The sequence below is a fragment of the Bos indicus x Bos taurus genome, chromosome 9, assembly GCF_003369695.1.
Source record: "Bos indicus x Bos taurus breed Angus x Brahman F1 hybrid chromosome 9, Bos_hybrid_MaternalHap_v2.0, whole genome shotgun sequence".
NCBI classification, from domain to species: domain Eukaryota; kingdom Metazoa; phylum Chordata; class Mammalia; order Artiodactyla; family Bovidae; genus Bos; species Bos indicus x Bos taurus.
Window position 1 is genome coordinate 42,171,690 of NC_040084.1, and position 26,315 is coordinate 42,198,004.

Below are 26,315 nucleotides of genomic sequence, written 5' to 3' on the forward strand. Positions count from 1 at the left end.
TAAGTAATCCACAAAAATAGTTATAAACATGTTTAAGATATAGGTATGTATGATTTTCTCTTTAATAAATGTGATAACAGAATTATGGATTTCCCTGAGTATAGTAAAAAACATTTATTAGATGAACATATAGTAGATAAATATTTCCCAAAATATGTTCTGCAAGCATTTAATAGATAGTCCATAAAAAAAGGTTTAGTGTTAATAAAGGTGAGAAATGCTTTACTACAGGACTGCAGAACTTCAGTGGACAAATGTACGTTATGTAAAACTTCAAATAGTAATTACTGTACACAGTATTTACCAAACCTATCTGGGAGCTCTTTGGTTTTAGAAACCAAACAACACTAGTTCTGATACATATACTTGAGGGAAGCTAGCATTTTTCCTGGGATGTTGGTTGCAAATATTTTTATCCTGGTTTGTTGTTTGTCTTTTTATCATGCTTCTTTGTTGTGAAGAAAATTTAAATTTTCATGTCATTTTTTTTTTTTTTGCTAAGTCACTTCAGTCGTGTCCGACTCTGTGTGACCCCATAGACGGCAGCCTACCAGGCTTCCCCATCCCTGGGATTCTCCAGGCAAGAACACTAGAGTGGGTTGCCATTTCCTGCTCCAATGCATGAAAGTGAAAAGTGAAAGTGAAGTCGCTCAGTCGTGTCCGACTCTAGCGACCCCATGGACTGCAGCCTACCAGGCTCCTCCGTCCATGGGACTTTCTAGGCGAAAGTACTGGAGTGGGGTGCCATTGCCTTCTCCGTTCATGTCATTAGATTTATCAAAATTAATGAGTTAAGGATTTTGCATCACACTAGAAGGCCTTTTCCCACTTTGAGGTTATTTAAAAATTTTCTCCTATGATTTCTTCTAGGACCTTCAGGATTTTGTTTTATATATTTAAGCGTCATTTATCTATTTGAAATTTATTTTGGTGTAAGATGTGAGGCTTAGAGGCTTCCCTGGTGGCTCAAAGGTAGAGAATCCACCTGCCAATGCAGGAGATGAGGGTTTGATCCCTGGATCGGGAAGATGCCCTGGAGAAGGAAATGGCAACCCACTTCAGTATTCTTGCCTAGGAAATTCCATGGACAGAGGAGCCTAGTGGGCTACATCCATGAGGTCATACAGAGCTGGACACAACTTAGTGATTGAGCACACACACATGTGAGCCTTAGCTCCAACTTTTTATTCTGATGGCTTCTTGACTGTCAAAACAGGATTTACTAAATAAATCCGAGAAATGAATTTTAGAACCAGGTTTTAAAAAATCAATCATTTTGATATTTTATTATAATTGCATTACATTTTATATTTATCATTTGGGAAAAATTGACATGATATTGAGCTCTTCTATCTAGGAGTACAGTATATTCACTATTTTTTTATTGAAATAAAATAGGCAATACCGAATTTACCACATTACAGTTTTTAAGTGTAAAGTTAATTGGCATTAAAGTACACTCACATTGTTGTACAACTCCACCACCATCCATCTCAAGAATGTTTCATCTTCTCAAACTGAAACTCGGTACATATTAAGCAATAACTCCCCATCTCCTCCTTCTCTAGCCCCTGGCAGCCACCACTATTCTTTATTTTTTAATGTTCTCTAGCACAGTTTTATTTATTTATTTAAATTTCATATAGGCCTTATAATGGATCTTAACTTTATTTCAAGGTTGTTTTTAAGAAATACTTACTTGGCTGTGGCGTGTCTTAGTTGTGTCATGCCGATCTTTTGTTGTGGCACACGGACTCTCTAGTTGTGGCATACAAGCTCCAGAGCACGCAGACTCAGTGGTTGTGGTGCACAGGCTTAGTTGTTCTGTGGCATGTGGCATCCTGGTTCCCTGATCAGGGGTCAAACCCACATCCCCAACATTGCAAGGCAGACTCCCAACCACTGGACCACTGGAAAAGTCCCTATTTCAAGGTCTTATTATGTAGTGTTTGGTGCCTTTGGGAGTTGTATCTTTTCTTCCCCCACTACAGATTTTAACTGGCTATTTTAAAATGTTTTATTTTGGAATGATTTTAGATTTTTATAAAAGTTACAAAGGTAATACAGAGAATTCCTGTATACCTTGACCCAGTTTCTTCTCATGTTCACCTTATATTACCACAGTACATTAGTCATAAATAAGAAATGAACATTGGTACATAACTCTTAACTAAACGCCAGACTTCATTCTGATTTCACCAGTTTTCCTACTAATATCCTTTTTCTGTGTCAGGATTCATTCCAGGATAATGCATTGCATTTAGTAATTGGTTACTCCTTAAAATTTCTATTATATATGTAGCTACATTTCCTTTCTTACTTTAAATGCTGTACTTATGAGACCTTTTTTCCCTTGAATTTTATTTAGGCTTGTTGAAGGTATGTTTGTATTTGTCTTTTTGAAAATCCGCAATTGTCTTTATCAGTTTCTATTTTATTTTTCTTAATGTGTTAATTTATGCTTTTGCACTGATTATCCTCCTATATTCCTTTGGTTTTGTCATTTTTCTTGTTCCTTGAATTGAATGGTTGATCGGTTTATTTATTATCGGGAAGAGGTATGAGCTGGAGCTGTAGATTTAAGTCATCAGGTACAGATAGTATCAAGCCTGGAGACTTGGATGTGAGTGTAGGTAGAAGTGATAAAGAGGCCTGAGTTCTGGGCAATGCTAGTGTTTTATAGGATGTGTGGGGGAGGGCAACGCCAGTGTTACATGGGTGTGTCTGCGTGTGCGTGTGCGTGTGTGTGTGTGTGTTACAGAAGGGAGGGGAACTAGCTAAAGAGATAGGTGGTAGCAGTGAAATTGATGGTATTGGCTGTGGCAGTGGCTTCTGGCTCAACGATGAGGCAGGGATGTGGGTTTAAGTTCCAGACCAAATCCATCTTATGTCAGTATGTATTTACCGGTAGCTTTTCTGGAGGCTGGACTGTCTTGGTGGGTGTGGAGACTGCTTTTTGTGGATGGCCTTGCAGGCAGGGTGGAGCTATTTTGCCAGCCCCTCGCATCTCTAGAGGACAGTGGGTGGTTGCAGGGGCTAGAGGGTCACAAGAGACTGTGTTGCCAGCTAGTTTCCCTGGGAATGGTGTGATAGCTGTCGTAGAGCCTTCCCATGAGATGTGCGTGGCATGCCTTTGTAATTTGCAGTGCTCTTCAGGGGCCTGGGTTTATGGTCTATTCTTGAGTCTCTTCAGAAAAGAAATCAGGAGACAGGCACATGCTGATGTCATCATCTTCCGAGAATCCTACTTCCTCATTTGTTTCAAACATCACAGGGCTTTTTTATTGTTTGACTATGCCACCATTTGGGTTGGGAAGATCCCCTGAAAGAGGGCATGCAACCCACTCCAGTATTCTTGGCTGGAGAATCCCATAGACGGAGAAGCCTGGCAGACAACAGTCCATGGGGTCACAAAGAATTAGACATGACTGAGCGACTAAACACAGCAGCACACACATGCCACCAATTAGTCAGTCAGTCTTTATATTGATGGAGATTTTTGTTTGGTTCAGTATTTTACTGTTACAAACAAGGACAGTCCTTTTGGGGTATCAGTTCAGTTCAGTTCAGGCTCTCAGTCATGTCTGACTCTTTGTGACCCCATGGACTGCAGCATGCCAGGCTTCCCTGTCCATCACCAACTCCTGGAGTTTGCTCAGACTCATGTCCATTGAGACAGTGATGCCATCCATCTCATCCTCTGTTGTCCCCTTCTCCTCCTGCCCTCAGTCTTTCCCAGCATCAGGTCTTTTCCAATGAATTGCTTCTTCCCATCAGGTGGCCAGAGTATTGGAGTTTCAGCTTCAGCATCAGTCCTTCCAATGAATATTCAGGACTGATTTCCTTTAGGATGGACTGGTTGGATCTCCTTGCAGTCCAAGGGACTCTCAAGAGTCTTCTCCAACACCACAGTTCAAAAGCATTAATTCTTTGGTGCTCAGCTTTCTTTATAGTCCAACTGTCACATCCATACATGACTACTGGAAAAAACATAGCTTTGATCAGGCAGACCTTTGTCAGCAAAATAATGTCTCTGCTTTTTAATATGCTGTCTAGGTTTGTCATAGCTTTCCTTCCAAGGAGTAAGCGTCTTTTAATTTCATGGCTGCAGTCACTATCTGCAGTGATTTTGGAGCCCCCAAAAATAAAGTCTCTTACTGTTTCCACTGTTTCCCCATCTATTTGCCATGAAATAATGGGACTAGATGCCATGGTCTTCGTTTTTTGAATGTTGAGTTTTAAGCCAGGTTTTTCACTTTCATCAAGAGGCTCTTTAGTTCCTAGTCACTTTCTGCCATAAGGTCATCTGTGTATTGAGGTTCTTGATATTTCTCCTGGCAGTCTTGATTCCAGCTTTGTGCTTCATCCAGCCCGGCATTTCGCATGATGTATTCTGCATATAGGTTAAGTAAGCAGGTGACAATATACAGCCTTGACGTACTCCTTTCTCAATTTGGAACCAGTGTGTTGTTCCATGTCCAGTTTTAACTGTTGCTTCTTGACCTGCATTCAGATTTCGCCCTTGACCCCCAGACTGGCTGGAGCCAGAGGTCTCCAACTGTCTGCTCTCCTGGCCCCATGTGTTCTTCCGAGGTTCAAGCTATCCTCTTCCCTCGCTTCTTTGGAGGACTGCCTGTCTGGTTTGTGGTCAGCTGCCTCTGCCCAGCACTCGAGCTCAGATAAACTGCAGCTCCCTTTTGGAGTTACTCAGAGCAAAGAAAGACCCATGGACAGATGGACATGATAGCCACAAGGTCCTCAGAGGAGGGCATGCTGGCTTTGGGGTCAGTCATGGTTCTACTTGCCCTTGGCAGGGCTGGTGGTATTATCCATGTTTATCTGTCTGGTAAATTCCTAGAAGTGAAATTGCAATGTCAAAAGATATGTACATTTTAAGTTTTAATATAAATGACAAAATTATACTCCTCTATCAAGGCATTAGGCTCAATTTTTGATTGAACATATTTAGGTAAGTGTACATTTGTTCTATGAAAAACAGGCAATGGGCTATTTCTTGTGGTAGAACTGAACAGAGACTGAGTTTCTCTGTCGGATAGTGAGGGTAATGTTGTAGAGGCTCCATCAGCTTGATTTCTGTAACTTTTTTCTTTTTTCTTTCATTCCAGCAGTCAGTTAATGTTATTTCTTCAGGCTCCAAGGTAAAGAATAAATGGAATAGAAAACAAAAGTGTGAACTGTTTAGCAAACTTGTTCTTGAAATAATAAGTGTTAGTACTAGAAGTGGAAAAGGTTAATATCCACTAACATTATGTCTTATACCCATTACCTTCATTTCAGGTTATACAGTTCATTGGTATTAGTTCCTTTTTGTTGACCAGAAAGGCCTGGATTGTAAGCCTTGGGGTAAAGAGGGTTGAGGAAGGAATGTAGTTTAGGTGCCTTTTCCTTATTCATCAATAAAGTCCTCTGTCTCAGTAAGGTAGACTTCAGTGTTCACGTTCAGTACAGGCAGGAGCATACTTTAGGCAATGGCACCCCACTCCAGTACTTTCGCCTAGAAAATCCCATGGACGGAGGAGCCTGGTGGGCTGCAGTCCATGGAGTCGCTAGAGTCAGACACGACTGAGCGACTTCACTTTCACTTTTCACTTTCACGTATTGGAGAAGGAAATGGCAACCCACTCCAGTGTTCTTGCCTGGAGAATCCCGGGGACGGGGAAGCCTAGTGGGCTGTCTATGGGGTCGCACAGAGTCGGACACGACTGAAGCGATGCAGCAGCAGCAGCAGCAGCAGCAGGATAGATAAGGGCAGATATATAAATGACAAGATAACTTAGGAAATTTTTGGTGTGTAGGTATCATTAATTTGGTGTATGAGCTAGTTTTGTTCTCAGTTAACAGTGGTTAGTGCTGTCGTTCTCAAAATTCAGGGGCAACTAGAAAGTGCCAAACATTTTGCTATGTGTTATACATCAGTCTTTATTCCTTGGGACCTGTAATACAGGTAAGGGTATCCCTACTTTATAGGTGATAAAACCAAGACTCACAGTGGTTTAGCAACCTTCCCCACATCACAGCTCAGCACTTTAATGCACTCTATTATTTCTTCTAGGAAATTTAATTAAAATTCAATGTTTAGTGTGTGTATTACAGGCGTAACGTGTATCACATGTGCCTTTGATGTTTTAGGGGAGCACACACAGTCTTCAGTTAAGAAATTATTCGGAAGTATGCAAAAACTGTCGTGAAGCATATACAACTCTGAGTAGTCTGTACGGTGAAATGCAAAAAATAAATGAACGTGAAAGCAAGGCTGAATTTGGAACACATTTATGCATTGACGTGGAGGATGCAGTAAGTACTTTGCTTGTGAAACAATATATGTTTTGCAGTGTTGAATATGCCTTCTGTTATTATTAGAATCTGCATATGCTGTCTTCAACCAGAAATAACTAGTTGCTAAGTAGTATGTTTTAGAATATCCTGATATGTAAGGCTAAAATGGAAATTAATCAGATACTTCATCAACAAGTTGATAATTTAGTATATTTGGTACTTTTTATTAAAGTATAGTTGACTTACAATATTATATTAGTTTCAAGTATACAACATAGTGATTTAATATTTTTATTGATTATACTCCATTTATACATCCTGTTTTTTAAATTTGATGATGAGTGTCATTTTCAGAGGTATGGGTATTGTTAGATGTTTGCATTTTAGTTTCTTGTGCACTTGTTACTAATTCAGGAAGTCTCTAGGTTTTGTTATTACGTGTTTCTGAAGCCATTCCTCAATTACTTCCTATCCTCTTGCTTTATTTCTTTGTATCTATTACCATCTGAAAAAGTTTTGTTTCCTTATTTGCAGTCTTTCTCTCCTTACTAAAAAATATAAGCCTCAGGAGGACAAGGACTTCATGTCCTTTTTTGTTCACTGTTCAGTTTTCTAGGATAGCACCTGGCAAATAGCAGGCCCTTAGTAACATGTATATAGGTTGAATGCTGCTGCTGCTAAGTCACTTCAGTCGTGTCCGACTCTATGCGACCCCATAGACGGCAGCCCACCAGGCTCCCCCGTCCCTGGGACTCTCCAGGCAAGAACACTGGAGTGGGTTGCCATTTCCTTCTCCAATGCATGAAAGTGAAAAGTGAAAGTGAAGTCTCACAGTCGTGTCCTACCCTCAGCGACCCCATGGACTGCAGCCTTCCAGGCTCCTCCATCCATGGGATTTTCCAGGCAGGAGTACTGGAGTGGGGTGCCATTGCTTTCTCCATAGGGTGAATGAATGGTCAGCAAAAACTCTTCTCCATTGAATAGCCTGCCTTTACATGGGGTACCACTAGATGGCGATCATGCCTCTTTATGGGAATGTGATACCTGATTATTGAAGTGTTAAAAGAAATTGAAAAATTATTGGCAAAAAGCAGATAATTTGTGGTCAACATTGGTAAACCTAATGTTTGAGAATGATGAGTGTGAATTACAGCAGCTTGAGATGAACATAGTGTATCAGTAATATTTAGAATGGTAAAAAGCACTTAATATGGATGTACCAGAGATTTTTGTTTGTTACTGCTCTTCCTTGGAGAAGGCATTGGCACCCCACTCCAGTACTCCTGCCTGGCAAATCCCATGGATGGAGGAGCCTGGTGGGCTGCAGTCCATGGGGTCGCCAAGAGTCAGACACGACTGAGCGACTTCCCTTTCACTTTTCGCTTTCCTGCATTGGAGAAGGAAATGGCAAGCCACTCCAGTGTTCTTGCCTGGAGAATCCTAGGGACAGGGGAGCCTGGTGGGCTGCTGTCTATGGGGTCACACAGAGTCAGACACGACTGAAGCGACTTAGCAGCAGCAGCAGCTGTTCCTGATGTTTAGAATAGTCAATACTTGGCTTTCTAGTAGGTTCCAAGTAAATAATAAATATCTTTTAAAAAGAATATAAAAGAATTTGTATATTTTTAAAAGAATTTTTATATTCTCTTTAAAAGAATTTAAAAGAAAACTTATCCTCCAATAAAAGAGAATAATAGTCTTTAATTATTTTAATAAAGAAGAAAAATGAATATTGGCTCCATGACATAAGTTGAATTACAGAAGAAATCAACATGACCAACCTATTCTAGAACATTCATCTTGCAATAAGCAAAAATTACAACAAACTTAGAAGGCACCATTTGTAAATTCAATTAAAATTGAGGCAGGAACAGTTTTCTACATTAAATTTGGCAGTTTCCTTGTATCATTTAGCCTGTTTGACAGAAATCATGAGCTCAACAAATGCGAGGTACAGCAGCCCCCAAGTGTATTTAAAGCATGCTGCTTGTTAACAGTGTCTAATAAGGACTTGGCAGGTGGCACTAGTGGTAGAGAACCCAGCTCCCAGTGAAGGGGATAGATACCGGTTCAATCCTGGGTTGAGAAGATCCCTGGAGGAGGGCCTGGCAACCCACTCCAGTGTTCTTGCCTGGAGAATCCCCATGGACAAGAGGAGCCCGGCGGGCTACAGTTCATAGGGTCACAAAGAGTCCGACATGACTGAAGGGACTTAGCGCACATGCACACATTGTCTTAATAAAGGGTCTGTGACTCATTAGATACTACCTACTTAAAAAATTACTTGCCGTGAGTATGAATCTTTCGTAATATATTAAATAAGAGATTAAGCATTGCATAGATATCATGTCTTGAAGAGAAGCCTTACGAAAAAAGAGACGCCTTATAAAGTTGATATTTTTATTTCCATTCTAACAATATTGCAACAAGCTCAGTGAAATTACATAGATAACATATGAAAAAAAATTTTTGTTTTTGTGACACTTCCCCCCCAGTTTTATTGAGGTATATTTGACAAATAATATTGTTATATATTTAAAGTATACAACATGATGATTTGATCTACACTGTGAAAGAATTCCCAGAGTCAAGTTAACATTTATCACCTCACATAGCTACCCTTTTAAATATTTTTTAATGAACGAAGCACAGTCTAACTATATTTCTATTGATGCAAGTTCTGTGTTTGAAGTCTGTGAAAGGTTGAAATTCTTTGGACAGTATTATGAATTTTGAATATGAGATTTTTGTATGGGTATAAATGTATACAGTGACTAATTGTGAACCAGCTTATTTCCCTACAAAAAGAAATTGTCCTCAACTGTTAGTAATTTTTTAGGGATGTATATTTAGTCTAAATTCTGGGGTCTTGTTATTAACAAAATAATTATATGAATTTGAAGACAAATTAAATGAAAAACAGAGTAACAGTATTTGTTATTGTTTCAGATGAATATTACTCGGAAACTTTGGAGTCGAACTTTCAACTGTTCAGTCCTTTGCAGGGACACAGTGCCTGTAATCGCTGTTTCTGTGTTCATTCTCTTTCTACCTGTTGTCTTCTACCTTAGTAGTTTTCTTCACTCAGAGCAAAAGAAACGCAAACTCATCCTACGTAAGTTTCTTTTTACGATTATTCTTTTATTTAGATAAAAACCTATATTTAAAAAAAAATCTAAGCCTCCTTTAGAAATAGTATATACTCTGAGAGCTCAAGGTATATTAGCTTGAAACAGCTGTCTTCTTCAAATTTTACGACTCTGTTCACTAATGGAAGAGATGTGTAAGTTTATAAGTGAGTTTATAATCAAACTTTAGTATACAGTATCTTTCAGAAGCTTTAGTTGAGAAAGCTAGATTCCCCGGAATAAAGTTGACAACAACAGAGCAATAGCAACAAAGGCTTTGCAAACCTGAGACAGCCGTAATAGGTAAATAAATAGTAGACCACTTTTAGGCCCGTTTGCAGAACTACCCATGGCAGAACCACCAGACAAGCAGCAGGTGGTAGGGAGAAACTGTAGCTTGCACAAAGACTGTTTATGAACAAATTGGAATTGTAGTTGCAAGAAAGTTATTTGACATATGGCATATACTCGGTATGTATTAATTCCTTTCCTTTCTCCCTATCAAATAGGGCAGAGCAGAAAAAGCACTAACTAGAAGGTTTCAACTAGCCAAGAAAAGTGACTTCCAAGTCTCATATGTTTCTTCTGTATTATCAGAGTGAAAATATGGGCTTATCCCTGAGTAGTTTTAGTATTTCTAAAAGAGGGTATTTTCTAGAGAAAAACATCAGGCTTTTTTTCTTTGAAATATTATTCCTAGTCTAGGAACCTAGGATATAAAATTTTTTTCCCTGTAAATCTTTTTCTGGCATTTCTTCATGATTTATCTAACTTCACTTCTAATATATCTGACTTAAAAAAAGATTACTTGTAGATCAGTTTGCACAATGCAGAGAGTCTTTATCATGGGTGTATTTAGTAAAGTATTTTGAAGATGTCAGAATTCTGTAAATATGTCATAAGTCAGTCTTAAAAGCATTTATTTAGAATAATAACAAAACATTGCAGAGACCTCACTGTTGAGAAACTATTTTTCAGGGCTTCGTGTACCTTTAAAGTTTAGCATTGTATTTGCTTTGCAAATCTATTTAACGCTGCAGGAGACACATACTACTTCTGACCAGTGTCTTTGTTTGATTGGATTAAAGATTTACTGAGCATGGCCCCTATGAGAACAAGACACAGTTTCCCTCTCTGTCAGTCTTTCCCATCAGGAAGCTTCCATAAGCCTCTTACCCTTATCCATCAGAGGGTAGACAGAATGAAAATCACAATCAGAGAACTCTAATCAAACTGATCACAGGGACTACAGCCTTGTCTAACTCAGTGAAACTGAGCCATGCCGTGTAGGGCCACACAAGATGGACGGGTCATGGTGGAGAGTTCTGACAAAACATGGTCCACTGGAGAAGAGAATGGCAAACCACTTCAGTATTCTTGCCTTGAGAACCCCATGAACAGAATGAAAAGGCAAAAAGATAGTACACTGAAGGATGAACTCCCCAGGTCAGTAGGTGCCCAGTATGCTACTGGAGAACAATGGAAAAATAACTCCAGAAAGAGTGAAGAGACAGAGCCAAAGCAAAAACAATACCCAGTTGTAGATGTGACTGGTGATAGAAGTAAAGTCCAGTGCCATAAAGAACAATATTGCATAGGAACCTGAATGTTAGGCCCATGAATCAAGGCAAATTGGAAGTGGTCATACAGGAGATGGCAAGAATGAACATCTACATTTTAGGAATCAGTGAACCAAAATGGATTGGAATAGGTGAATTTAACTCAGATGACCATTACATTTACTACTGTGGGCAAGAATACCTTAGAAGAAATGGAGTAGCCCTCATTGTCAACAAAAGAGTCCAAAATACAGTACTTGGATGCACTCTCAAAAACGACAGAATGATCTCTGTTCATTTCCAAGGGAAGCCATTCAGTATCACAGTAATCCAAACCTATGCCCCAACTAGTAATGCTGAAGAAGCTTAACTTGAACAATTCTATGAAGACCTTCAAGACCTTCTAGAACTAACACCCAAAGAAGATGTCCTTTTCATTATAGGGGACTGGAATGCAAAAGTAGGAAGTCAAGAGATACTTGGAGTAACAGGCAAATTTGGCCTTGGAGTACGGAATGAAGCAGGGTAAAGGCTAACAGAGTTTTGCCAAGAGAACTCACTGGTAGTGGCAAACATCCTCTTCCAACAACAAAAGAGAAGACTGTACACATGGACATCACTAGATGATCAAAACCAAAATCAGATTGATTATATTCTTTGCAGCCAAAGATGGAGAAGCTCTATACAGTCAGCAAAAACAAGACAGGGAGCTGACTGTGGCTCACATCATGAACTCCTTATTACCAAATTCAGACTGAAATTGAAGAAAGTAGGGAAAACCACTAGACCATTCAGGTATGACCTAAATCAAATCCCTTACAATTATGCAGTGGAAGTGATAAATAGACTCAAGCGATTAGATCTGATAGACAGAATGCCTGAAGAACTATGGTCGGAGTTTCATGACATTGTACAGGAGGCAGTGATTAAGACCATCCCTAAGAAAAAGAAATGCAAAAAGGCAAAATGGCTGTCTGAGGAGGGCTTACAAATAACTGAGGAAAGAAGAGAAGCTAAAGGCAAAGGAGAAAAGGAAAGATATATCCATTTGAATGCAGAGTTCCAAAGAATAGCAAGGAGAGATAAGAAAGCTTTGCTCAGTGGTCAGTGCAAATAAATAGAGGAAAAGAATAGAATGAGAAAGACTAGAGATCTCTTCAAGAAAATTAGAGATACCACGAGAACATTTCATGTAAAGATGGGCTCAATAAAGGACAGAAATGGTATAGACCTAACAGAAGCAGAAGATATTATGAAGAGGTGGCAAGAATATACAGAAGAACTATACAAAAAAGATCTTCATGACTCAGATAACCACAATGGTGTGATCACTGACCTAGAGCCAGACATCCTGGAATGTGAAGTCAAGTGGGCCTTAGGAAACATCACTATGAACAAAGCTAGTGGAAGTGATGGAATTCCAGTTGAGCTATTTCAAATCCTGGGAGATGATGCTGTGAAAGTGTTGCACTCAATATGCCACCAAATTTGGAAAACTCAGCAGTGGCCACAGGACTGGAGAAGGTCAGTTTTCATTCCAATTCCGAAGAAAGGCAATGCCAAAGAATGCTCAAACTACCGCACAATTGCACTCATCTCACATGCTAGCAAAGTAATGCTCAAAATTCTTCAAGCCAGGTCAACAGTACGTGAACCATGAACTTCCAGGTGTTCAATCTAGATTTAGAAAAGGCAGAGGAACCAGAGATCAGTCAAATTGCCAACATCCGCTGGATCATCGAAAAATCAAGAGTTCCAGAAAAACATCTATTTCTGCTTTATTGACTATGCCAATGCCTTTGACTGTGTGGATCACAACAAACTGGAAAATTCTGAAAGAGATGGGGATACCTGACCACCTTACCTGGCTCCTGAGAAATTGTAGGCAGGTCAAGAAACAACAGTTAGAACTGGACGTGGAACAACAGACTGGTTCCAAATTGGGAAAGAAGTATATCCAGGCTGTCTATTGTCATCCTGCTTATTTAACTTACATGCATAGTACATCATAAGAAATGCCAGGCTAAATGAAGCACTGGAATCAGGATTGCTGGGAGAAATATCAGTAACCTCAGATACGCAGATGACACCACCCTTATGGCAGAAAGTGAAGAGGAACTAAAGAGCCTCTTGGTGACAGTGAAAGAGAAGAGTGGAAAAGTTGGCTTAAAACTCAACATTTAGAAAACAAAGATCGTGGCCTCTGGTCCCATCACTTCATGGCAGATAGATGGGGATACAATGGAAACAGTGAGAGACTTTATTTTGGGGGGCTCCAAAATCACTGCAGATGGTGACTGTAGCCATGAAATTAAAAGACGCTTGCTCCTTTGAAGAAAAGCTATGATCAACCTAGACAGCATATTAAAAAGCAGAGACATTACTTTGCCAACAAAGGTCCGTCTGATCAAAGCTATGGTTTTTCCAATAGTCTGTATGGATGTGAGAGTTAGACTATAAAGAAAGTTGAGCACCGAAGAATTAATGCTTTTCAACTGTGGTCTTAGAGAAGACTCTTGAGAGTCCCTTGGACTGCAAGGAGATCCAACCAGTCCATCCTAAAGGAAATCAGTCCTGACTATTCATTGGAAGGCCTGATGCTGAAGCTGATACTCCAATACTTTGGCCACCTGATGTGAAGAACTAACTCATTGGAAAAGACCCTGATGCTGGGAAATATTGAAAAAGGCGGGAGGAGAAAGGGATGACAGTGTCTGAGATGGTTGGGTGGCATCACCAACTCAATGGACGTGAGTTTGAGTAGGCACCAGGAGTTGGGGATGGACAGGGAAGCCTGGCATGCTGCAGTCCATGGCATCACAAAGATTTGGACATGACTGAGCTACTGAACTGAACTGAACAGTAAGAGTTCACCTGGTTGTACAAGTCACAAATCTTGTCTCTTAATTTCTTTTCATGTCTTTCTATTTTCTTAATTCTTTTTCTTTTATTTCCCCATTCCCATATTCACTTCCCCACTCCTTTAAATTCATCAGCAAATACTGCCAGCCTTATTTCCAAAAATACATCTTAAATATATTGTCCCTTGTCAGCACTAATTCAGGAGTCCCTTGACTGATATCTGTACATTAATTTCTTGACCCCCTACAATCCATTTTCCATATACCAGCTAGAGTGAATTTTTAAACATAAATTTTACCATGCTCCTCTCCCATTTGAAACCCTTCCTATGTACCTGTTGCACCTAGAATAAAATACAAACTTATTCTAGGGTCTGCTCTCCAAGCTGCATGTGATCTGACTCCCATCTGCCTTCCTAAACTACTTGCATCCACCCTTCTCCGTACTCATGATGCTGTGTGTAGGTTTCTTCTCCTCTCAGACACCAATTCATTCACACTGCCCTCCTTCCAAGGCTCTTACATTTGCCCTCCCCACTTGCCTTGACTGGCTTCTTGTCATCCAGGTCTTAAGTCAAAGACCTAAGAGACCTTTTATGACCAAAAAGACCTTCTATGACCATCTCCCCAACCTAAGAATACACCTTTTGTTTAGTTCTTATATATCATCTTTCTTTAATAGCATTTAATTGCTGTTTAAATTAACTTTTCCACTTATTTTCTACCTTATTTGTTTGTCTACCCTGACTCAACTGTAAGTTCCATCAGAAAATGGATTTAGTTTATCTTGCTCACCACTATATCACCAGCATCTAGAAAGTACATCAGTTCAGTTCAGTTTAGTTCAGTCGGTCAGCTGTGTTGGACTCTTTGCGACCCCATGAATCGCAGCACACCAGGCCTCCCTTCTACTGCTGCTGCTAAGTCACTTCAGTCGTGTCTGACTCTGTGTGACCCCATAGACGGCAGCCCACCAGGCTCCCTTGTCCCTGGGATTCTCCAGGCAAAAACACTGGAGTGGGTTGCCATTTCCCTCTCCAATGCATGAAAGTGAAAAGTGAAAGCGAAGCCACTCAGTCATGTCAGTCTCTTAGCAACCACATGGACTGCAGCCTACCAGGCTCCTCCGTCTATGGGGTTCTCCAGGCAAGAGTACTGGAGTGGGGTGCCATTGCCTTCTCCCCAGGCTTCCCTGTCCATCACCAACTCCCGGAGTTCACTCACACTCACGTCCATAGAGTCAGTGATGCCATCCAGCCATCTCATCCTCTGTCGTCCCCTTCTCCTCCTGCCCCCAATCCCTCCCAGCATCAGAGTCTTTTCCAGTGAGTCAACTCTTCGCATGAGGTGGCCAAAGTACTGGAGTTTCAGCTTTAGCATCATTCCCTCCAAAGAACACCCAGGGCTGATCTCCTTCAGAATGGACTGGTTGGATCTCCTTGCAGTCCAAGGGACTCTCAAGAGTCTTCTCTAACACCACAGTTCAAAAGCATCAATTCTTCGGCGCTCAGCTTTCTTCACAGTCCAACTCTCACATCCATACATGACCACTGGAAAAACCATAGCCTTGACTAGACGGACCTTTGTTGGCAAAGTAATGTCTCTGTTTTTGAATATGCTATCTAGGTGGGTCATAACTTTTCTTCCAAGGAGTAAGCGTCTTTTAATTTCATGGCTGCAGTCACCATCTGCAGTGATTTTGGAGCTCAAAAAAATAAAGTCTGACACTGTTTCCACTGTTTCTCCATCTATTTCCCATGAAGTGATGGGACCGGATGCCAGGATCTTCGTTTTCTGAATGTTGAGCTTTAAGCCAACTTTTTCACTCTCCTCTTTCACCTTCATCAAGAGGCTTTTTAGTTCCTCTTCACTTTCTGCCATAAGGGTGGTGTCATCTGCCTATCTGAGGTTATTGATATTTCTCCCGGAAATCTTGATTCCAGCTTGTGCTTCTTCCAGCCCAGCATTTCTCATGATGTACTCTGCATATAAGTTAAATAAGCAGGGTGACAATATATAGCCTTGATGTACTCCTTTTCCTATTTGGAACGAGTCTGTTGTTCAATGTCCAGTTCTAACTGTTGCTTCCTGACCTGCATACAAATTTCTCAAGAGGCAGGTCAGGTGGTCTGGTATTCCCATCTCTTTCAGAATTTTCCACAGTTTATTGTGTTCCACACAGTCAAAGGCTTTGGCATAGTCAAGAAATCAGAAATAGATGTTTTTCTGGAACTCTCTTGCTTTTTCCATGATCCAGCGGATGTTTGCAATTTAATCTCTGGTTCCTCTGCCTTTTCTAAAACCAGCTTGAACAACTGGAAGTTCACAGTTCACGTAATCCTGAAGCCTGGCTTGGAGAATTTTGAGCATTACTTTGCTAGCGTGTGAGATGAGTGCAATTGTACGGTAGTTTGAGCATTCTTTGGCATTGCCTTTCTTTGAGATTGGAATGAAAACTGACCTTTTCCAGTCCTGTGGTCACTGCTGAGTTTTCCAAATTTGCTGGCATATTGAGTGCAACACTTTCACAGCATCATCTTTCAGGATTTGAAATAGCTCAACTGGAATTCTATCACCTCCACTAGCTTTGTTTGTGGTGATGCTTTCTAAGGCCCACTTGACTTCACATTCCAGGATGTCTGGCTCTAGGTTAGTGATCACACCATCGTGATTATCTGGGTCATGAAGATCTTTTTTGTACAGTTCTTCTGTGTATTCTTGCTACCTCTTCTTAATATCTTCTGCTTCTGTTAGGTCCATACCATTTCTGTCCTTTATCGAGCCCATCTTTGCATGAAATGTTCCCTTGGTATCTCTAATTTTCTTGAAGAATCTCTAGTCTTTCCCATTCTGTTGTTTTCCTCTATTTCTTTGCACTGATCGCTGAGGAAGGCTTTCTTATCTCTCCTTGCTATTCTTTGGAACTCTGCATTCAGATGATTGTATCTTTCCTTTTCTCCTTTGCTTTTCACTTCTCTTCTTTTCACAGCTATTTGTAAGGCCTCCCCAGACAGCCATTTTGCTTTTTTGCATTTCTTTTCCATGGGGATGGTCTTGATCCCCGTCTCCTGTACAATGTCACAAACCTCCGTCCATAGTTCATCAGGCACTCTGTCTATCAGATCTAGTCCCTTAAATCTATTTCTCACTTCCACTGTATAATCATAAGGGATTTGATTTAGGTCATATCTGAATGGTCTAGTGGTTTTCCCTACTTTCTTCAATTTCAGTCTGAATTTGGCAATAAGGAGTTCATGATCTGAGCCACAGTCAGCTCCTGGTCTTGTTTTTGTTGACTGTATAGAGCTTCTCTACATGGCCCATAGTAAATGCTCAAAAATATTTGTGTAATAAAAGAACATTATACTTAAAGTTAGCAGTTCCTAGAGTGTGTTCCTCATAATACTAGTCCTGTAATATTCCTTTACATGACCTTCATAAGGTACCTGAACGTTAATTATATCCCCCAAACTTGACAATAGGACCTTTGCATAATACCTATTAATGTTTTTCAGAGGCATTGTTTATGAATTAAATGATGAATTTAAGGAAATGTTAGCATAAGCAAATAATTCTTGTGCTATTACTTCATGGAAATTTTAATTTGCTTTTCTTTATGCTACCATTTTATACATTCCCATTCATCAAGTCCTATGGGAATTAGGGATTTAAAAAGGAGCAAGGCACAATAGATGCCCTCAAAAAATATACTGACCATAATCCAATCATCACAACAAATGTAGTGGAAGTGCATAAAGTGTGGTTGGACTGCAGAGAAAGAGAAGATGCACTTGGCATTAGGGATATTGGAATTTACCATTAAATGATCCCTGGGGTAGAATTTTGGATGATGTGGAGATTTATCAGATAGAGAATAAGGAAGCAAAGAAGTTACAGTTATATGTGGGTGTGTGCCTGCTAAATCGATTCAGTCCTGTCCTACTCTGCACCGCTATGGACTGTAGCCTGCCATGCTCCTGTCCATGGCATTCTCTGGGCAAGAATACTGGAGTGGGTTGCCTTGCTCTCCTCCAGGGGATCTTCCCAACCCAGGGATCAAATGTGCATCTCCTGTGGCTCCTGCATTGTAGGCAGATTCTTTATCACTGAGCCACAGGGTAATGGTTATATGTACTCACTGGTATTGCTACCTGATTGGTTTAATGAATTTGATAATTAGAAACTATATTATATTTAATAATTTAAATTTTTAATTTCAAATTAAAATAATTTTAAAATTATCAAACAACATAATTTAAAAAAATTTTTTTATTTAGTTTGCTCCCCAAATCCACTGAAGGCTTAAGAAGGCTTTATCTTAGGTTGTTTTTTAGTTTAAGTTCCTTTTAAGTTTACTCTGAAGCCATACACTGGTCTGAGGAAGTCATGTAGTCATCTTGCACTTTAGAGTGGTCGGGGGAGACCCTGATAGAAACTAGAATAGTCATTCTCATCCATGGCCATACATCAAAGTTGTCTGCAAAGCTTTCAAAAAACAAAAAGAAAAAGCACAACCAGATGCCTGAATACCACTGGAAACCTAAATCATAACCTCTGTTCTAGTGTTGAGAACCTCTGAAGTAGAGAGATTCCTTAGTTATCCAGCGTAAGTTACCTTCACTATGGCATGGTTGTTTTTAATTTCTGGAACATGAGAAACATGTTTAAGAACAAAACATATTACCTAGCCAGTAACCATGATTTTGTCAATTAACTCTAATGACTCAGTCCTATCAACACCATAATCAAAATTGGTTGCATATATTTTACTAGCAGCCATTTATGTTTGTGCAGTGTGTGTAATGTCCAACTCACTTTGCTTTGTAAACTGTTTAAAATTTTTTTAAACATTGCAGAATTCTTTCATTGAATTCTTTCAAGGAAACTTAGATTTGGATTTCTAGATTAGACTTCCAAATATATAATTTTATTATTATACTTTATAGCACTTCCATTTTTTAACTAGAGTATTTTCACTTATATAACATATTTAAGATTGTAAGGTTCAGAATGACATAAGTTGTCTGTTTTATTTGGTACTGCTTCCAACAAAGTCATGAGCTTCTAGCAAAGTTATGTTTTTGAGTTTAGTAGAAAAAAATAGATGTAGATTTAATTCTTATAAGATTGAATAGATTCAGATTCAAACATAGAATTAATAGATGAACACTATAGTTTACATAAAATAATGAACTATCATGTTTGGAGAATGAAATTTAAGTTAAAATATAATACTTTTGATTTATGTAGCGAAACGTCTCAAGTCCAGTACAAGCTTTGCAAACATTCAAGAAAATTCCAATTGAAACCTACAGAATGGAGAATCAGCATCTTATCCCATGGATGAATGGTGGAAGACACAGCTTGGTCCAAAAGAAGATAAACTGTGATTTGACAAGTCAAGTTCTTAAGAAATGCAAGGACTTCAGATTTATTTTTAAATAAGAATTTTCAGTTTTTCTTTCCTTTTCCACCCCATTTTTAACGGTTTGGGTATTTTTAATTTCCAGGCATAGCAATGTTGTCTATTTTAAAGTGTATTTGTTAAAATAACGAAAGATACAAGAACAATCTTTGTTTTGTTTTGTAGACATATTGTTAATGAGACTTCCTGTATTTCCTTGGTTAACATAGTATCTCAAATAGCAAAGTTTTTGAAAACTAACAATTTAAAAATTAATCAGTTATAGCAAAGACTTTGAAAAAAATGTACTTGCCGAAAAGTAGCAGGTCCAAAGATTAAATTTCTCATCATTGCAGTGTTATTATCACATATATTTAATATGTCATATATTACAATTAATATGTAATTCCATCTCTAGTTTCCTTAAAGTCATTTTTGAAACCACTAATTATAAACCTCCCAAACAATTTTTAGAATTGGGAAGGCACATTACATTTATCTTTGTAAAAAGATTTATGATAACTGGTTTCTTACTTGACTTTTATAAATAGTATTTTACACCTTATTTTTGCCTTTATTTCATAAGTAATTTGAAATCACTGGACTGCTTTATTATATTCAGGGCAAGATGGATTCTTTTTTATACCAGGGATTTGCATTGTGAAATATTAAATTATTTGGCAATTTATAATTTATTACTATTTTAAATCAAATGTAGCATTGTCACACTGTATTTAAATTGTGATTTTTTTTTTAATAGGGATTTTTCTCTTGGAAGATATGGGGAGTTTTGGAAGAGAGGAAAAGGAGGTGTAAAAAAACCCTTTAAGATTCAGAAAATAGGGACCTGAGGGGATGCTCACTCTAAGACTATTGAATGGTTTATACTGCAGGCATGAGTCAGTAGAGTCTGATACAGAATGCAGTTCAGCTAAGATGATGCTTATTTTTTTTCTAAATTATTAATATCAAATGAAGGTGATATATGATTAAAATGAAGTCAGATATTTCACAGTTGAAAATGAATTCCTTTTTGGAATGTTTATATAAACCTTTAAAAAAAATTCAAAATTGTTCATGTTTTCTTCCCTCAGGTGTTTTAGTGTTTGGTGTTTCATTTGTTAATTCCTTCTTGCCATCTTGGTGGAAATAGGTTTTCTTTCTTTCCTCTTTTCTTTTTTTTAGGCTTTGTTTTAAATTTTGAAAAAATAAAGGCTGCTCTATATAGAAACGAGAATTTGCCTAATTGGTACAAGAATCTGAATTCCTTCATATACTGTAAAATGTTCTGATAGAGAGACAAGATAATGTTTTTTATTATTTTTTTAAATGTTTACCATGTATACAGAGTGAAAGAGAAGGCCCACTCTTGGATGTGTAACATATCCAAAAGCTGTTACAGTTTTTCTAGTCTGCTGTGATCTATTTAAAATGTGCTGCTGTTTGTTCTGCTGTTACTGTTCACGCTGCTAATGCTAATAGCACTATCTTGATTTGAAGTATATAGTTGAGGGCCATTGAAAGCAATCCTTCATTAATGCAGATAAAATCAGTTTACATGTGCAAAGTTACAAAATGGCATTTTCGATTCTGTAAGAAGTGACTCTTTGAGCACCTTTTAATATTATGTATTTCTGAAAACCCTGGCTTTTGGATATGGCTGCTAATAAGCACTTTACAAAAGAAAAGGCATCCCTTTAATATTTTTCTAAAGAGTCATTGCTCTTTAGAAGTAGCATCAGCAATAGAATTCAAAAATAAGTATTAAGCACTATGCTAAAGTATGTAAATATTTCATTTGTAAAGTCATATTGAAAAATTCTTTGCATAGTTCTGAATTCTTAGATTCATAGTATATGTGTGTGTACCGGAATATCTTTAGTTTTTTGACACTTTGAAATAAAGGAAATAGCTTAAAGAAATTGAAGTGCTGTGTTTGATTTTTAAATACTTTTTTTTTTTAACTTCAGATGTAATTGAACATCACATTTCAATTTTCAGGTACTGAGTTTCAATATGTACTTTTGAAAGTACATATTGGGACTTCCCTGGTGGTCCAGTGGTTAAGACTCTGTGCTTCCAGTGCAGGGGACACAGTTCAATCCCTGGTCAGGAAACTAAGATTGAACATACTCTATGGCCAAATTAATTAATTTAAAAAGTACTATCTATCTTATAACTTTGCTGCAAATAAAAATGTACTTTTGGATGAAGACAATGATTTAGATTTGATAGGTAGAAATAACATCAGCTCTCCCACAGTGTAACTCTAAATCAATGAATAACAGAGTTTAGTTGGTAAATGTTACTTCTGTGGGACACTATTTTCTAATGTTTCACAGATGGGATCTATTTTCTAGTGCAGTGTACTCCCTATAAAGTGAAATGTTTTCCCAGAACGTAGGGGTTAGGGGAGCTGGCTTTCCTCATACAGTTGAAAATCCACATATAATTCCCCAAACCCAACTTCTAATAGCTCACTGTTGACCAGAAACCTTACTAATAACATAGTCAATTAACACATACTTTGTATGTTATATGCATTATATACTGTATTCCTACAATAAAGTAAGCTGCAGAAAAGAAAATGTTATTAAGAAAATCATAAGGAAGGAAAATACATATATAGTACTGTCAATATAAGTTTATGTCACCTGTTTACAAGATGAATTGTCTGTCAATAATTACATCAATATTGTCTCATATGGTACAAGACACTATAGATGTTATTTGTATTAGTAAAGATCCTGCATGCTACAACTAAAGATCCCACGTGCCATAACTAAAGACCCATATAGCCAAGAGAGTAAATAATGATAAAGAATAAATTATAGTGTTTCCAGAAGAAAACATGGAGATAAAAAATTTTGAAACTACAAATGGGAAGATAGGAGATACAGAGGAAACGGTGAGAAGATTTAATTTAATTAAAGTTCCTGAAGCAAAGGAGAGAGAAAAATGGAACAGAAACAATTTTTGAAAAGATAATAGCTGAGAATATTCCAAAACTGGTGAAAAACATTGTCACACATTAAGAAGTCCAAATAGAATTTAAAACAAACCCCCAAACCTAGTCACATTCATAGTAAATGAAAACTAAGGAGAAAATCATACAAACAGCTAGAGAAAAAAAGGCTTACCTTCAAGAGAGCAGTAATTAAACTCATTGTTGGTTTCTCATGAGAAATAATGAAAGCCAGAAGGCAAACTGAATATTTTCAAAGTGCTAAAAGAAAGTAACTGACAATCTAGAATTCTATGCCCAGCAAAAAGTGCTCTTCAAAATTAAAAGGGGAATAAGGCATATCTGGGCATAAAGGCTGAGAGAATTATTACAAGCAGGCCTGCATTAAAGGAAGTACTAAAGCTAGGTCTTCAGACAGAAGCAAAATGAACTTAGATGGAAACCCAGTGATGTAAGAAAAAAAGATTGATGAAAAGGATAAAATAGGTAAGTCTAAATAATAATTGACTGTATACAACAGTAATGCCCTGTGGGATTAAAATATACATAATGAAAACATAACAATGGTATAAAAGTCAAGGTCAGATTCTTGGAGTTAAATGTTTTAAGGTAATTGTATTATCTGGAAATTTTCAAGTGGGTACTGGTAAATAATTTTGTTTTCTTTAAATTGGACTTAAGGTACATTCTGACTCAGATCCAATTTCACTCCTTTCATGACATCTTTTATGATTTTCTTCTGCTCTTGACTCTTCATATTTAAGAAAGCAGCTTGTCATAAAGGAAAAAATAAGGACTTTAGAATCAGATCAGATCAGATCAGTCGCTCAGTCATGTCTGACTCTGCGACCCCATGAATCACAGCATGCCAGCCTCCCTGTCCATCACCAACTCCCGGAGTTCACTCAGACTCACGTCCATCGAGTCAGTGATGCCATCCAGCCATCTCATCCTCTGTCGTCCCCTTCTCCTCTTGCCCCCAATCCCTACCAGCATCAGAGTCTTTTCCAGTGAGTCAACTCTTTGCATGAGGTGGCCAAAGTACTGGAGTTTCAGCTTTAGCATCATTCCTTCCAAAGAAATGCCAGGGATGATCTCCATCAGAATGGACTGGTTGGATCTCCTTGCAGTCCAAGGGACTCTCAAGAGTCTTCTCCAACACCACAGTTCAAAAGCATCAATTCTTCGGCGCTCAGCTTTCTTCACAGTCCAACTCTCACATCCATACATGACCACTGGAAAAACCATAGCCTTGACTAGACGGACCTTTGTTGGCAAAGTAACGTCTCTGCTTTTGAATATGCTATCTAGGTTGGTCATAACTTTCCTTCCAAGGAATAAACATCTTTTAATTTCATGGCTGCAGTCACCATCTGTAGTGATTTTGGAGCCCAGAAAAATAAAGTCTGACACTGTTTCCACTGTTTCCCCATCTATTTCCCATGAAGTGATGGGACCGGATGCCATAATCTTCATTTTCTGAATGTTAGAATCAGACCTGGGATTAAACTCCTGCTTTTCCCCTTTCTTGGACAATTTACTTCCCTGTCCTTGAACAAGTGGGGGGTACTGATGATACTGGCCCCACAAGATTATTGTGCAAATCACATGAGATTAAGTATATGAATAGCCTACAGTGCAGTGTGCAATACCCCACTGTGGTATTAAGTACTAAGTAGTACTTCATACTGCTTAGTAAGTACTAGTCTTTTTGACAGTAGTACTCACAAATTGTGGTACACAATTTGGCACTTGATTAGACATCTTCTCACATTGTTTCCTAGGTTTCTTATGTTTGGGATTATTATCCCTCCTCTCCTGACTAGACTAATCTTTTCCAGTTCAAGGACTATATCTCAATTTCCTCTTGTACCCGGTCAGTGAATGATTTTTGGAGTCAGGGTAACACTTTTTGAAGAAAGTAAGTGGAAAAACACTGTGTTTCCCTGAACTACACACTGTTTTGTAGCAGATCCACTCAGAAGGATGTTTGAGACCTTGAAGAAAAGTCCTTCAGCTGCCCTTGAAAAATATAAATGGTGAAAACACAACTAAATTAATGGAAAGAGAAAAGTGCTATCTTGCCATTCAGGAACCCTCCAGTTTAAGCACTGAAGATTCCAGGCTGGAACCAGTGCCAAGGATCACGGATTGCTGCCCTTAAATCTAGCATCTTAAGTTCCATACAATACCTTTTCTGGGCAAGAGTTCCATCTGCTTAATCTCTACTAAATGCGTGTATATTAGATCTGACTCTTGAAAAATACCAAGTTAAATCGGACAGTTAAAATAAAACCAACATCATGCCCATAACTGGTTTAATTTATCTTTCCTTTCAGTAATCCCACACATTACCTACTTATTTGCTGTAATGAACATGCCATTCAGCTAAAATAAGATTAACTGCTTAAACCGCAGCATTACAGGCAGAGAACATTAATGCCGCTTTGTGTTTCATTGTAAGGTTCAGCAGTTAAACGATATGGTGTTGTCGTTTCTTCCTTTGTAATCAAGATGGTTTCACTTAGGATTAGTGCTCCCCAGCCAATTCTCCTGATGGAACATTTGAAGCAGCACATTTCTATATCTAGGTTACAGCCTGGCAGCAATAGCAACCTTCAGAATCAAACCTGTTGGCCTCATCAGCACTCAAATTGCATCGCTCTTTGTGAAGCCCCCCTCTGCTCTCACAGTGATGAAAATCTTGCCTGCCATGCAGACTGTGGAAGGAAAATTGGAAGGGGGCTTGACCATGCTTCTGGAAAATAGCACTGTGATGACTCAGGTGTGATCAGAGTTGAGAAAATTAACCCAAGCGTCCCACAAGTAAATGTACATTTGGCTGTTCTCTGCATCAAGGTCAAATCCCATTTCAACAGATTTTTCTAGACAATTCCAGCCCCACTTATCTCTCTTTTCTTTGAACTCTAATTGTAATCATAGTTCTCCCTACATAACTTAAGGCTGATTGTTTACTGATTTATATAATTCTTATCATTGTTCTATAGGGGCTAAGATTATCACTTCAGTTAGACTGCAGGCTCTCAGAAGTCAGGGACTAACATTTGTATGGTCCTGACCCCCAAAGAAGGGCCCAGTAATTGCTCCTTGACTGAAGGAAATAACCTGTGTGATGTGACTCATTATGACTCTACCTGGATAGTTGAGAGTGGGGACCATCAGCCTCAACTGAGCCTGCAGGGCACCTCATTCTCATCATGCCTTCTCCTCTAGGGAGCATGTTCCGTTTTCATGGTTCATCAAAAACAAAGGGAGGCAACATGGTGACCAACAGATTTTCCCATTCATTCATTGATTTATTCCTTCAGTAAAAGTTTATTAAGCACCTATTGTGTGCTAGTGGGTTTCCCTGATATAAAGCATAAAGTGTAGTTGGTAAAGAATCTATCCACAAGGCAGGAGATGCAGGTTTGATCCCTGGTAGGGAAGATCCCCTGGAGAAGGAAATAGCAACCCACTCTAGTATTCTTGCCTGGGAAATCCCATGGACAGAGAAGTCTGGCAGGCTACAGTCCGTGGAATCACAAGAGTTGGACACGACTGTGCGATGAAACCACTATCACCATCGTGTGCTAAGTCTCACTTCTCAGCACTCTAAGAACTGAGAAACTTCTTGCTAACTATTTTGAATGAAATGGGGGAAAACAGTTTAAAAGAACTAGAAGAAAACTTCTTTCTTCTCAGACACTTCCCTTCAACCCCAACTTTTGAGCAGGAGCTCACTTCAGTAGAGCTTCCTTTCCCCATGTTTATTCACCACTGCTTCCCATTCTTGTCTCTCCTCCTACTTAAATTGCTGTGGTGGTTGGGAGGGTTCCTACGCTGCCTCCCTGGCTGTGACAATAGCCAGCTATTGAATTTTCTTGTGTGAAACTGGTTTGCTCAGGTCTCTGTTGTGCAGGCTGCACTTGCTATGTTGGATGGGTTCCAGCATGCTCCTCTGGCTAGGATTTAACATGAATCAGGATTCCTCAGTGGGCAGGAAGAAGGTGGGGAGGGAAGAGGAAGATTAGGTGGCTTATGCCCTCTCTGCCCACGGCATCTGATGAAGTCTTAATCTGTCTTGGATATACCTCCACC

The 26,315-nt window shown here is 38.8% G+C and overlaps 1 protein-coding gene across 2 annotated transcripts in view; it reads left to right on the top strand.

Annotated features, from left to right (window-relative positions):
• The window catches only part of OSTM1 (osteoclastogenesis associated transmembrane protein 1), a 42,883-nt gene extending 21,712 nt beyond the window's left edge, over nt 1-21,171 (top strand). The window contains exons 4-6 of one of the 2 annotated variants that reach the window (XM_027551275.1): nt 6,151-6,315; nt 9,247-9,412; nt 19,096-21,171. In XM_027551275.1, coding sequence (XP_027407076.1) covers nt 6,151-6,315; nt 9,247-9,412; nt 19,096-19,151 — 387 coding nt within the window. In that variant the 3' untranslated portion in view covers nt 19,152-21,171. The remainder of the gene's footprint in view (nt 1-6,150; nt 6,316-9,246; nt 9,413-19,095) is intronic. The other variant, XM_027551276.1, reaches the window with a different exon arrangement.
• The last annotated feature ends 5,144 nt before the right edge of the window (nt 21,172-26,315 follow it).